This window comes from Pogona vitticeps, chromosome 1 (genome assembly GCF_051106095.1).
Source record: "Pogona vitticeps strain Pit_001003342236 chromosome 1, PviZW2.1, whole genome shotgun sequence".
Classification (NCBI taxonomy): domain Eukaryota; kingdom Metazoa; phylum Chordata; class Lepidosauria; order Squamata; family Agamidae; genus Pogona; species Pogona vitticeps.
Window position 1 is genome coordinate 235,537,073 of NC_135783.1, and position 14,629 is coordinate 235,551,701.

The 14,629-nt window shown below is 38.6% G+C and overlaps 1 protein-coding gene across 2 annotated transcripts in view; it reads right to left on the bottom strand.

The window, feature by feature from the left end:
• The window catches only part of PTPN4 (protein tyrosine phosphatase non-receptor type 4), a 149,968-nt gene that overhangs the window by 111,822 nt on the left and 23,517 nt on the right, over positions 1 to 14,629 (bottom strand). For both annotated transcript variants that reach the window (XM_020805515.3, XM_072985244.2), the window contains exons 2-3: positions 8,241 to 8,395; positions 3,430 to 3,537 (exon numbers count right to left, since the gene is read on the bottom strand). In XM_020805515.3, coding sequence (XP_020661174.1) covers positions 3,430 to 3,537; positions 8,241 to 8,378 — 246 coding nt within the window. In that variant the 5' untranslated portion in view covers positions 8,379 to 8,395. The remainder of the gene's footprint in view (positions 1 to 3,429; positions 3,538 to 8,240; positions 8,396 to 14,629) is intronic.

Genomic DNA, 14,629 nt, shown 5'->3' on the forward strand with positions numbered 1-14,629 from the left:
TGCTCCTAGTCTTGTTTTGGCTGAGAGAATACAGCTTCTCCACCTCCTACTTCCAATTATATAATCTACTTGGTTTCTATATTGACCACCTGGAGATGTCCATGTGTACAGCTGTCCATTCGGTTGCTTGAAGCACATATTTACAATAAACATATTGTTGGTTTCCTAGACCTCTATGAGCCGTTCTCCTGCTTCATTTCTGCCTCTTTGGCCGAATTTTCCAGCAACATTTGTTTTTGCTTTGTTCCCTACTTTTATGTTCCAATCGCCTATAAGCAAAACATGTGTTATATTGGTGTGTGTGATAAATTTCCTCTTGGATGCTTTCATAAAAGCTTTCAATTCCATCTTCTTTGGCATTGGTAGTTAAAGCATGGACTTGAATGAGTTATGTTGATAGGTTTTGCGTGACATCTGATATTATTTATTCAGATCTTGCATTATAGCCCCTGTCTGTACGACAGTTTACCTCAGTATTAGAGCCACTTCATTTCTTCTGAGTTTGTTATTTCTAGAGTAGAATATTTTATAACTGTCTGGCTGAAACTATCTAATTTCAGTCCACTTCAGTTCACTGACACCAAGCACTGCAATGTGTATATGTTTCATTTCTTGCTTTACGATTTCCAGTTTACCTTGCTTCATCCTTCTCATGTTCTAATTATGTGTTGTATTGCTTTGGACTTTCCTTTCACTTCAGTGCACATCAGGAAAACTTGGGGGTGGAGAAGAAATGTAATGTTTCAATATTGCCATACTTGGTGTAAGTGAAATAAAGTGGACTGAAGTAGGGCATCTGCAATCAAGCAATCACAAAGGTTCTACTCTGGAACTGACAGACTCAAAAATAATAATACAGCCACAGTAGTAAGCCGATATGTAGCACAAGCAGTCGGAATCTGCTTCTCTGATCAAATAACACCCATTACAATTCCTAGGAAAACCTATCAACGTAACTATCACTGGAGTGGAGCCTCACTACAGATGCTGAAGACTTACTGTAAAAATCAAAGGCTTTTATGTAACTATCCAGGAGCAAACTGATCAGACCTCAGAACAGGACATGCTGATAATCACAGCTCACTGGAATGCAAAAGCAGGAAATAAGGCAGAAACAAAAACATTTGAAAAATTAGGCTGAGAAATCAGAAATCAGAAGCAGGGCAATGACTCACAGAATTCTCTTAGGCTATCTATCTCTATCTGATCATTGTTACAAATTCTTCAGGCAACTGAACAGACAACATATGTACGCATTGACATCACTAGACAATCAATATAGAAATCAAACAGACTATATAAGCAGAGTAGACTATGTCTAGATGGGCGGCATATACATGCAATAAATAAATAAATAAATAAATAAATAAATAAATAAATAAATAAATAAATAAATAAATAAATAAATAAAGAAAGAAAGAAAGAAAGAAAGAAAGAAAGAAAGAAAGAAAGAAAGAAAGAAAGAAAGAAAGAAAGAAAGAAAGAAAGAAAGAAAGATGGGAAAGCTGCATTATCTGTGCAAAAAGAATAGCAGAAATAATCATGGACTCTTAATATAACAAATTTAAATAAAGATGGAAAATAACACTAAAACAATCACATTGCCAAACTATAATTTTGACAACATTTCTGATTAATTTAAAGCCATGTAAGCATTATTTGAAGTTTTTGCAAGTGCACTGAAAGAAACTAGAAGAAATAAATCATTAGCAGCAGATGGAGTGCCATTAGAATTATGTCAAACTATTGAAATAGATCTACCAAATCCTCTTAAGTATACACCAACAAATATGAAAAACAAAATTATTGTCTACAGACTGGAAACATTTAACAATATCCCAGTCCTTTAAATAGGATACAGGACCATTCATTAATCAAAGTGATGCTCAGAGTTTTACAACAAATCTTTTACCATACATGGAATGATGAAAGCCAGATGTTAAAGTTGGATTCAGGAAAGAAAGAGACACTAGAAATCATATTGCCAATGTATGTTTCCTACTGGAATGTACCAAAGAATTTCAAAAGAAAAATCTGATTTTGCTTTATAGTTCAGAGTAAAGCTTTTGACTGTGTGATGATGAAAAGGTATTATTTACTTATTTAAAATATTTTATCCCACCTTTCTCCTTAAAAAGGACCATTCTTGATGCACAATTTATCCTCTTAATAAGGCACTATTGTTAGAAGGTGTCAGACAAGGACATATCTTATCTTATACCTGTCTGTTCAATTTATACTCAGAACATAACATACAAAAAACTGAATTAGATTTTGATGCAGGGAAAGGGAAAACTGATGAGAAACACATCAAGGAATTAAGATAAACAGATAACAAAAACACTACAAGGAGAAAGCAGCAACAGTCTGGAACAATGACCAAGAAAGTAAAAAACTACAAAAGCAGAATAATGGCTAAAATCCTGTTATGCAGCTACAGTACTTGTGCATGACACAAGAAACTGCAGTAGAGCACAAGTAATACACATAAAGTACTCCCCAATGTGTGTAGCACAACAATCATGATATAAACTGTGTGAACAGTTATGCAATCAAATGCACAATCATGAACCATGCAACTGACTACACAGCTATTAACTGTGCTATCATAAATTGATTGCCTGGCTGCTTGGAAATGATGCCAGGCACACTTCCTCAGGAGTAACTATGCCAACTTGAACAGGATTTCTGCAGTGACTACAGAAGGATTACTAAAGAAACTGCAGTTGTTATATCTTGGTCTAGCCATCTACTCAAATGGGCACTACAGACAAGAAATCAGTAGATGGCTATGAAAGAACTGGAAAAGATCTGGACCGCAAGGCTGAGATAATCCATGCTATGTTATTCTGGATTGCTACGTACATATGTTAAAGCTAAACAGTGAAAAAAGTTTATAGAAAAATGATAAATTTGAAAAGCGGTGTTTCAGGAGAGCATTATAAATACCATAAACCACCAGGAAGGCAAGCAAGTGCTAGATCAAATCAAATCTTTCTAGAATGGTAGCTGTATTATTCTGTTGTTGCAAAAGACAAGTAAGAAGTATTGCAGCACCTTTAAGACTAACTAGTTTTTACGTTTCATAAGCTTTCATGTGTCATCTGAAGAACACACAGCAGCTTATGAGAAATTTAAAAAATAGTCTTAAAAGTGGTATAAGAGTAGACCTTTGGTCTAAATGGGCGGGATAGAAATCCAATAAATAAATAAAATAAATAAGACTTCTGTTTTTTTAAAAAACAAACAAGAATGAAACTTAGAATATTTTGTCTTGCATTCTAACCTTGGTATATTTCAATACAAGGAAAATGCAAGCTATCAAATTCAAGATCAATCAGTAGGATCATCTACTATACAAAATGCATCCTCAAACTTGTAAAGCACTGCAAAAAGGAAGAATTTGTTTAGAAAGCAGGTAAAACGTACCGGGTTATCAGTAGAATCATCAGCCAACTGTAATCCAAAATAGTCCTTCTCAGTCAGATCAAGATGCCTGAAAACTATATCCAAGAGCACTTGTCCCTGATCATGTTTCTGTAGAGAAAAATGTAATAATGTTTTTAAATGAAAGCAAAATATCAATTACCACCAAAACAGAACACTTCACTTCTTTTTTTAACATTCTATTATTTTTGTGACATACATACCTACAAAGACAAATACAAAAATAACCAAAAAAAGACAGAAATACCTACAAAACAATAACACAAAGAAACTAACAAAACATACAAGACTAACAAAACATACAGTGGGGAGGTATTTCCCATACCAGCTTATTATATAACTTCTGACTACAGAAATAATATATCCATGTGCATCTGCACATGCTATATTCCACATCCCTATTTTGTATATCTAATTAAGTGTCTCAACATCCTAACTCTATAAAAATGATATTATAAATTCCCTCATCTGCATTTCCATCCATCTGACTCTCATCATAAACATTTCTCATTTCCTTTTAAAGATTACTTATCTACCATAATATCCACACAGGCCTATTCCTTCCACAATGAATTCCATTCTTATATACAGAAGACTGTGTATTTAATCTTGTAAGCCTAAACACTTTTATAGTTCACACATATTTAATATTCCCATATACGTGCCTCAAAACAAAACACCTAATATTATTATTCATCATCGTCTAGCCTTAAATTTCATGTCTGGCCAGGTTTGCTTATATATCTTAAATCGATTGATTTCTATTATTGTTCAGCAAGTAACTTCCTCCTTTCTAATTTTTATTTATCAACTCCAGTGTCATCAAACCGGGATTGGCCTTCTGATTTGTCAACATTATACAGAGTATTTTCCAGTTTTGAAATGCCATCTATAATATTTCTTTAAAACATTTTCAAAGCGATTAACTAATTTCCCCCCAATATAGTCAGTGGTATAATTTTGGAGTAAGGTAATGTATGATCCCTGGTCGTGATTTTCTGCCCACAGCTTTGCCCATTTCCCCCCTTTATATACTATCTTACCGGAGAAAAATGTAATAATGTTTTTAAATGAAAGCAAAATATCAATTACCACCAAAACAGAACACTTCACTTCTGACAGTTCTCAAAAAGCACAAACTTGGACAGAGGGAGGTCAAAACATTATCAAAGCTAGTTCCTGAGAATGCTCTGAGACTTTCAAACTCAATACAAAAGCCAAACTCCTGTTGCTTAGTGTAATAAACCACACTAGAGCTAAACCACTAAATCCATGGGGATTTAGTGAGAAAGCTCCTCTGTAAGTTCCATTGATTCAAATCAGCCTATTCTAGTGCAATTTACTATGCTAGGCAGCAAGATTCTGTTCAGAATTTAGAGGTCTGCAACACTTTCCTAGTTCAAATACTACTAGTAATATCTTGCAAGTTTGATTCAAAAGAAACACTTTCTAGATGTTGTCCGAGATGCTCAGAAAGTTCTACATCATGAACAAAATATTCAATCCAAATTTTGAATCTTGCTTTGTATTTTGCATTTTGGAATGAAAATTTATGGAGAAAAACTACTGAAAATTTTAGCAATACTCAAAGAGATATACATTTACATATAGAAGATATGAACATTTAAACTCCTCTAGATTCTTCTGAAATATGTTACTCTTTTGCAGCTTACAAATTTCTAGGGCAGGGAACTAATGCCCAAGAAAGTGAAAGCAACCAGCGGTGTGCTTTTTTCCCTTCAAATGCCGTTTGGGAGTGAAAATGGTTAACTGAAATTTTAACACTCATGATATTAAAAGAAAGCATCCTCTTGAATCACTTAATGACTCTGAGCTTAAGAAATATTTTGTTTCAATTGCTGGTAGACCAAGGATACAAAAGTAGTCAGAAAGGAGCAGTTATTATTGCCTCCTACAAGAGGAAGAGTGTAACCTTCCATTCCATTTTTGAAAATAATTTCTTTACTTAAAAAATACAAATTAGTAACAACATTGTTCAAATGCCTGCACACTACTGTATGCCTCCAATACAGCTGGCTTCTTTACTTCTATTGTATTACAATTCAGGCTTCTGGCCATAAAAATACTCAACAACTCTGTCCCTGCCCATGAGATCTTGGCTTTCTCCTTCTCTTGTATTTTGCAGGTTTGCTTCTTAGCCAGTCTTTTATTTCCTTCATGCATTCCAAAAGCTGTGTCTCCTTTCAAGCTACCCTTGGACCTTTTGGCCCGCTAGCCAAGCTTTTATGCAGAATCCCCTTTCTGTGCATTATTAGTTGATAAGGCATTTCATGTGAAAGAATTACTATATAACACATTCTTGCCCTCCTAACCATTTTATGGGACTACAAAATGTACTTTTAAGTAACCTTCCAGCCCTTGTTTTCCATAAATCCCTGTGGCAAAATACATTCATTTCTATAGATTATTTATGACAGACAGATTCACTATTCAGATAAGTGTTTTGATAAAACCGTAAGATTCCCATTTCTCCACTATAAAGCCCATTAGTAACCTAAATCAAACACAAGCAGTTTTCATTCAGCAAAGATCAAGGCTTTACCAAGGTAAACCACTATGCATATAATAAAGTATGTTATTCTCCTTTAATTTCAAATTGCCATTATTTGGTTCTGCAGCATTTATCCAGTGAGGATCCATTTCTTTGACATAACAACAGAAAGCTATCAACTTTAAAGAAGAAAAATATTATTGGCTGTTATTGTAAACATTCTTTTTAAAATAGTACTTTCTGCCAAATCGTTAAACAATGAATATACTTGAAAGCTGAAATACCCAAGATTGTATCCAGTCTCAGCACTCATACAATTCTCCATACTCTCCTCCTCTGTCCAGCACTCTGTGCCTCTGAAAATCTTCTCCTGTGGGTCAGGAGACCCTGAGAAAAGGCCTGGAGTGAGAACTAGAGGGCTGCAGTGGGAGAGAATAAGGCAACATCACTCATGGGCAACAGCACTTCTATCCTCAAGAGATTTATATGGTCAGTAGTAACTCATAGTTACATACATATTATGAAACACCTGAGACAGAATTTATACCATACTGGGAATTGCTTAAGCCAAACCACATCTCTCCTGTACTATTTCCATGCAGAGGAGATAGGAAAGCTTTCACGTCTCTCTTCATACTGCACATTCTTTCTTTCCAAGTTATTTCAAAAGCAATGCTCATTTTCACTTCCTGTTTGGATACTTCCTGATTAGTACGTGAAGCCAATGTAACTGTCTAAACTTCTCATACAAATTTTAATATACTTAGGAAATGTAAAACGAGCTGTCATATATCTTAGCAACCCACATAAAAGGCAGTTTTATGCTGTTCATCTAAAATACAATTTCAAATAAGGCAACACCACTTGTGTTGAGAGAAGAGAGATTGTAGTACAGTACAGCTAGTTATATAAGCAGGAAAAGGGTAAAGGGGGAAGGGCAGGATTGGTTACAACTAATAGGCCAGAAAGCCTCTTTTAGGAAATCAGACTTAGGCAAGGACCATCAGTTGGCAATAGTTTCAACCATTCTGAACAGAATTTATGGTGTGACAACACCACAAATTAGTTACTGCAAGTGAAGTACGTTTATACAGGCTTGTAAGAAAGCTCCCATAAGTATATACTGAAAGTATGGAAGAAATCCACACATTCACTATTGGAAAAAAAAAAACAGGAAAAAATGATGTTCTAGAGATCCCATTTATACTGTCCTCCTCCTGAAGCCTGTAGCCTCAAATATTTACAATTAAATCTCTCCATAAAACTGAAACCACAGCTTCTAAATAATTATTTCTAAAAACAGTATTATTTATATGGCACTTAAAACTACCTTGAAGTTCTTAGCATATTCCTTCTGGAATTATTCACATACATGGTACCAAAACCACAAATAATGACACTACAAGCTATTATTCGCATAATGAAAGAAGGGATACAGAAAGTGGGTTGACTGAGATTGAAAGATAATAGTTTGCTTAAGGCTATGTGGGAAATTTGTGGTTGAATTTGAGGTAGGATCTCTTCCACACACATTTCATTCTTGCCCACTACACTAAACCACAACCATATATTACAAGCAAGCACATTATACTGATACTGATATATATACCATATATGCTGAGAGTTCTAGACCGAAGGAAGATGCATACCCACAGGAATTTTTAGACATCTATATTTTGCTCACCTGGAGTAAAGCCTATTCCTCTGAAGTTCAAAGAAATTCTAGGCCTTCATTTCCTGCTAAATTGCTTCCTTGGAGTGGTAGTTGTCTAGGAGGTGCCCGATTCATGAAGAACTCACAGGAAGCATTCCTCAATAGACTAAAGTCCTGCTCCCGGTGATTTGTGGGCTAGAACTCATTCTGTCTAAGGAATTGTTGGCAAAATTCTCAGAGCTGTACTCCAAAGTATGTGAATTGCACATCCCTACACACACACTTAACTATTATTACTTTAGTTTAGTGAACTCAGGTCTGAGATATCTAGTCTTAATTATCTCATTTTTCAGAAATCTCATTTTGTGTGATACAGGTCAAAAGGAAACTGGTGTCTGAAAGTCAGATTTCTAAAATAGAAATTGCGTTTAACATCAGAAACCCGGAATTCTTCTTTTCATTCTGCATTAATGAACATATCATGTAAATAAATGAATAACTGAATTTTGCTATTCGTTCAGTTCAGTAACACACATCATGCAATAGCAAGAAAATACCTTCCTCAGTCTAGAACCTGAAGATGAAAAGCATGTTTTCTAAACAAGTTTCTTGAATAATTGTACTTACATTAACTCTGAATGTTTGTATGGTATTATCCAGAAGAAGAATATTGCAGACCACCTCTGTATGCTGTCTATCTCGTGCCAGCTCAGAAGCTCGTACATTGTAGGTTCTGCCAGCAGGCAATCGGAAACGTGCGGTCATTACTGTCCACACCGAGTCTTGAAGAGGAAAAAACAAAGACTTACATCAAATGTGATACTACACTTTCACAAAGCTTATTTGTTAAGAAAAGCTAATCTCATCATTAAAATTAAATGCATTCAATCTAGTATTTTACAACACACAAATTCTTCCTTTCAGTCTGCAACATAACAATTCTGACTTTTAAAATGATATTTTTAAATACTGGAAAGGACAGTATTAAAATTTAATCTCTCACAAAGAATCATAATTATATATATATCTGCCTACTAGGTGAATTCTATTATTTTTAAGTCTAGAGGTCATATTGCTCTTTGTTTTCTAAATCAGAAGCAAGTATTCTGGAACGCTGGAAGAAATTAATAAAGCATCAGTCAATTCTGTAGTTCTTAAAAAACCTTTAGCTCACCTTGAATAAGCAACTGAAAACCCACTTTAATCCTGATAGGAAGAGTGTAAAATTTAGGAATTGCTTCTACACAGTTAGAGATCAATGCTACTGCTTGCTTTAAGTAAGCTTCTCCCAATGCATCTATACATATGTATGGAACATCATGCAAACACTACACTTTTGCAGAAGCTTTCAGCTTCACAATAGTTGCATTACCATCTGTTGGGGAAAGGTAAGGAACCTCTTTCATACTGAGGACTGAAATCAATCAGAGAAGTACTCAGGGCCTGCATTCCAGTAGTAGGTGGGGCCAAAGGCAGAAAGATGAGAATAGAAACATCAGCTTATTTTAGTTTAAATCCTCACTGTCTGCTTCAGGAAAAACAGGAAGAATTGAGGTGTGGGGGGGCAAACACCAAATCACCAAATCATGGAGCCATGGGAAAGGCCAAGGATAATGAAATGGATCCTCAGGACAGTCTGAAGTTCCCAGTCTTGTGTTGCAGCAATTATAGAGAACTCCAGCCATCTGGATGTGGGCTTTGGCAGCAACCATGCAATTAGCAATCTTCTGAAGCAGACCTGATATTTTCCAATTTTTAACTTGTCTTCTAGATAAATTGCTTCCCTCTTGATGCTCAAAACACTTCAGTGTCTCTACCTGAAAACAGCTGGACAAAACACTTACTCAAATTATTCACAGGGATACACACAGGGGCAGGAACTCCATTTGAATTTAAATACTGTATTAAACTTGTTTCCTGTACCATTAATATTGTGCTAGGCAGTAGTAAAAGACAGAGAATAGCATTGCGCTTTGACCATAAGACTATCCTGACACAAGATGGGACACAATAAGAAACCTGTAGGCATCAACTTTCAAAAAAATTGTTTGCAAGAGTGTACATCCACAAAAATAGTTTCACACATTATCACTTTTTTGAAAGCACTTCCTTTGACCTTTTTTTGAAATGGAATTTATACAACGTATTTATTGTCATGTGTCCCCAAAATAACATTCAGATTTCACATGCTGTACTTCAAAAGGAGAATAAATTTTGTCTTCAAATTCCTTTTGAAGACATGGATTCCATATAAAATTTAGATTTCAACTAATGGGAATGTTCCCCATCATGCTAACACCGGCTTTGTTTGACTGCAACTCAAGAACTGCATCAAGTGGACGTAAAACCATCTATACTTCATCATAAAAAGTGATGCAGTTTTAGAGTACCCAGGAGGTTTAAGATAGGTAATGTGTAGGATACTGACAAACAGAAGAAACTCATGACTATAAACATCTGACATAAGATGATATGTTCCACATGTTACATTCTCACAAAGCAATAATTGTTATAAAGGAAAAATAATGATATACCGTATTTTTTGCACCATAAGACGCACTTTTTCTCCCAAAAACATTGGGGGAAAATGTGTATGCGTCTTATGGAGCGAATACTGTCCCCTCCACGCCACCATTGCTGGCTTCTGAGGCCTCCGGAGGCCTCCGAAGGCCCCGCGGGGGGCCCCCACGCCACCATCGCTGGCTTCTGAGGCCTCCGGAGGCCTTCGAAGGCCCTGCGGGGGGGGCTCGCCATCATCGCTGGCTTCAGAGGCCTATGGAGGCCCCGCAGGGGGGCCCATGCCATCATTGCTGGCTTCTGAGGCCTCCTGAGGCCTCCGAAGGCCCCGCGGGGGGGCCCTCACCATCATCGCTGGCTTCTGAGGACCTCCAGGAGGCTTTGGACCGGTAAGCTGCTGCTTTTTACTTTTTTAAAAAATGTTCTGGGTGGGTTTTGGAGGGTAGATTAGGGCTGGGGGTATGTTTCTATGTTGCTTTGTTTTTTGGTGATTTTTTTTTTTTTTTTTTGCAGTCCCAGTGTGGAACTTGCTCTGTTTATTTATTTTTATTTTATTTTAAATTTTGGCATTCAAAAATTAGGTGCGTCTTAATGTCCGGTGCGTCTTATGGAGCAAAAAATACGGTAACAAGAAAGGTGTCAGCTTTTTCCATTTTCTCCCATATATGTATTTCATAAACAAATTCTCTAGAAATAGTACAGAGAATAGACAGTCTTTATTACTATTGTTAGAATGACTAGTCAGTAGTTGTAATCTAGATGGTGGATTCACAAAACCTGAAGGAAGTGATGGCTCCTACTGAAAGCTGCTAATGAGACAAACAGAATGGGTAATTCAAGAATTAGGGTTCCACTCAACAGTGCAGGAACACACTTACACAAATGGACTTCCAGTTGCTCTCCCCCCCCCATGTGTTCTGGAAGGTCCCACACATTCTTAGAGTGTCTGCAAAGAGCTAACAGGCAGAAGGTAAATTCATTCCCCCATTGGTGTCCTGCTGGCAGATAGACATAGCTGAATATAACCCTGAGCGTGATCTTGCAAAGAATTCACATTAGAAAGAAAAATAAAAGGGTTTGGAGATCTGAAATGAATAATATTTAATAGCCAGTATAAAAGAGGGCGGGGTGAGGAGGGTTGCAAGATTCCACACAAACTGGAAGTAGTTTCCTTTTCATAACCTCTTCATAGAATCATTGCATCTAATCTTGAATAACTAGGAATTTTTCCAGAAAGGTATACCTCAAAGAAAAATTATTAGGTCGGGTCCACACATGTCTATCCCAAATTTTAGCTAGAAGGTTCTTCAGCTATTATAGAGATAAGATTTCTCTTGACCACAGTGGGTTCAATTGTGTAATTACAGTGGTGCCTCGCACAGTGATTGCTTCGTATAACAATGAAATCGCTTTGTGATGAAGATTTTGCAATCGCTTTGCGCTATTCCCTATGGGGGAAATTCGCTTTGCGATGATGGGTTCCCTGCTTGGGGAACCGATCATGGCAAAGCAATGCTTTTTAAACAGCTGATCGGCGCCGCACCCTACCCTCCTCAGAGCTCTTGCATAAATAGGGGACGGTGGGAGGGGGAGGGGGGGCGCTCCGGATTGGCACCTCAGGAGGAGGGGAGGGAAGGAGGGGCGAAGGACCTGGCCCCGATCCCCGCGTGCACCCATGGGGCGCTGAGCCAGAGAGCCATCACGGCAGGAAGCGCTGCAAAGGAGGAGGCGCCCGCCTGGGACCGGGATCAGGGCGGCAGCAGCTAGACCGGGGGGCGGTGCACCAGAGACCCCCTCCTTGCCCCGTTTGTGCCCCGTCAAGGAGACTGGGCGTCCGGGGTTGGCTGGCTGGCGGTGGGTGGCGCGCCCCTTGCCGCCCCGGGCGGCTGCCTGCCTCCGAGCCCTCCTCCCACCGTCCAAGGAGGCCGGGCGTCATCCCGGGCTGGCTGGCTGGCGGTCGGTGGCGCACCCCTTCCCGCCCTCGCTCGCTGGAGAAAGACCCTCCGGCCTACCCGGCTGCGCCCCGGGACAGCCCCGCCAAGGAGGCCGGGTGTCATCCGGGGTTGGCTGGCTGGCTGGCGGTGCTTTGCCATGATTGGTTCCCTGCTTGGGGAACCGATCATCGCAAAGCAATGCCTTTTTAACAGCTAATCGGCGGTTTCAAAATGGCCACCTGCTGTTTTCTGGGACGGATTCCTCACTTAACAGGCAGCGAAAATGGCCGCGCTATGGAGGATCTTCGCTGAACTGTGAGTTTAAAGCCCACAGGAACGCATTAATCGCGTTTTAATGCGTTTCTATGGGCTTTTTATTTTTGCATTGCGACGTTTTCATTTAGCAGCGATTTCGCTGGAACGAATTAATGTCGCAATGCGAGGCACCACTGTGTCTGACTACGGCATGAAGACTTATAGAAGGGAAAATATATAAAAAAAACCTTAATCTTAACGACTATGTCACTGCATGCATAGCACAATGTTTCCTCTAATTTTCAGCCCCGCTGAGCTGGGCCCTCTCACTGGGATTCCTCCACACACACACACACACACACACACACACACACAGGGTTGTGTCGTGACCGTGCATGTAGGAGGAACGCTGTGCAGAAGGGGGCAGAGTTGCGTGCAGGTGCACACCTTAAAGGGAACTTTGATCTTGCTTATCCAAACATATCAACAAAGAATCCAAATAAACTAGAATTCAAAGTTAGCATTTTATGGTATATTAAATTTGATTTAGTCGGAGTATTTATTTATATTTTCCCTGAACAGCAGATTCTGAAAATAAGCAAAACTTTCTTACTGAAGAAATGTTTAATACAAAAACATTACAATCATTAAGAGCATTCTTTGGGCAAAATCCTGTTGGCACTATTATGTTGGCATAAACCAGATCTGGGTGCTGGAAATAATTAATTTAAATTAACTGCAAAGCCTTCCAGAGTTCTGAAACAGTGGGGGGGGGGGAGGCTTTAATAATTAAAAAACAACAATTGCCAGATGGTTACTTCTGGAATCAAGACCACTACAGTCAATCTAGCAGCAATTTCTGATTATTAAAGGCTACTCCTGCCCCACCATGAGGCACCCAAAGGGAAAAGGGGACCTCAGAACTTGAAACAGGGTGACAGAAAGCTTTAAATTAATTTAATCATTTTCAGTGTCTAGATTCTGTGTATGATAGTATAACTGGGATAACAGGATTTTGTCCTTTGATATGCTGAAAGAACCCTCTAAAACAGGAGAAGCTGGACTAGAGCTGCTGTGTGAGAGCTTCAGGTACATGAGTAGCAAAAGACAAACAAAAGACATAGTGGCACAGCTCCACAATGGAGATGGAAAAAATGGTAACAGAGGATAAAAAAAAAAAGCAGAGTTGGTCAATTCCTATTTTAGTTCAGTCTTTTCCCAGAAAGAGACAGACTTTGAACTTCCAAACAAATTGGAACTGAAAGGGGGGGGGGCAGGATTGTAGCTGGAGATAGATAAACAAATAGTCAAGGAATATCTTATCACCTTGAACGAGTTCAAATCTCCAGGGCCTGATGAACTGCACCTTAGAGTACTGAAGGAACTGGTTGAAGAATGCTCAGAACTGCTAGTATCTTGACTTCAGCAAAGCTATTGACAAAGTGCTCCATGATATCCTAATTAGCAAGCTAACTAGGAGTGGACTGGATAGATGAAGTGTCAGGTGGATACACAATTGGCTATAGAATCATATTCAGGGTGATGATTAATGGATCCTTCTCTAACTGAGAGGAGGTAACAAGTGGCGTACCCCAAGGCTCAGTCCTGGGCCTGGTGCTCTTCAATATTTTTTATTAATGACTTGGATGAGAGAGCGCAGGGAATGCTTGTCAAATCTGCAGATGATACCAAAATGGGCGGAATAGCTAATACCCTGGCCTAGAATACAGAAACAGAATTCAAAATGACCTTGACAGGATGGAGCACTAGGCCGAAAACACAAGAATGAAATTCAACAAGGATAAGTGCAAAGTACTGCACCTTGGAAAAAGAAACCAATTGCACAGTTACAAGATGGGGGATACCTGACTCAGCAAAACTACGAGTGAGGAGGATCTTGGAATTGTTATAGATCACAAGCTAAATATGAGCCAACAGTGTGATGTGCCTACAAAAAAAAGGCAAATGCTATTTTAGGCTGCATTAATAGAAGTATAGTTTCCAAATCCCACACGGTGCTAGTCCCCCTCTAATTCAGCACTGGTTAGGCTTCGCCTTGAGTACTGTGTCCAGTTCTGGAGGGGCAGGATCTGTTCTTGATCCCAGAGTTCAGGACACACAACAATGTGCTCAAGTTAAAGGAAGCCAGATTTCGGTTGAATATCAGCAAAAACTTCCTAAATGTTAGAGCAGTACAACAGTGGAACCAGTTACCTCAGGAGTTGGTGAGTGCTCCAACACTGGAGGCATTTAAGAAAAACTTACTGTATTTTTTGCACCATAAGACTCACTTTTTTCCCACAAAACAGG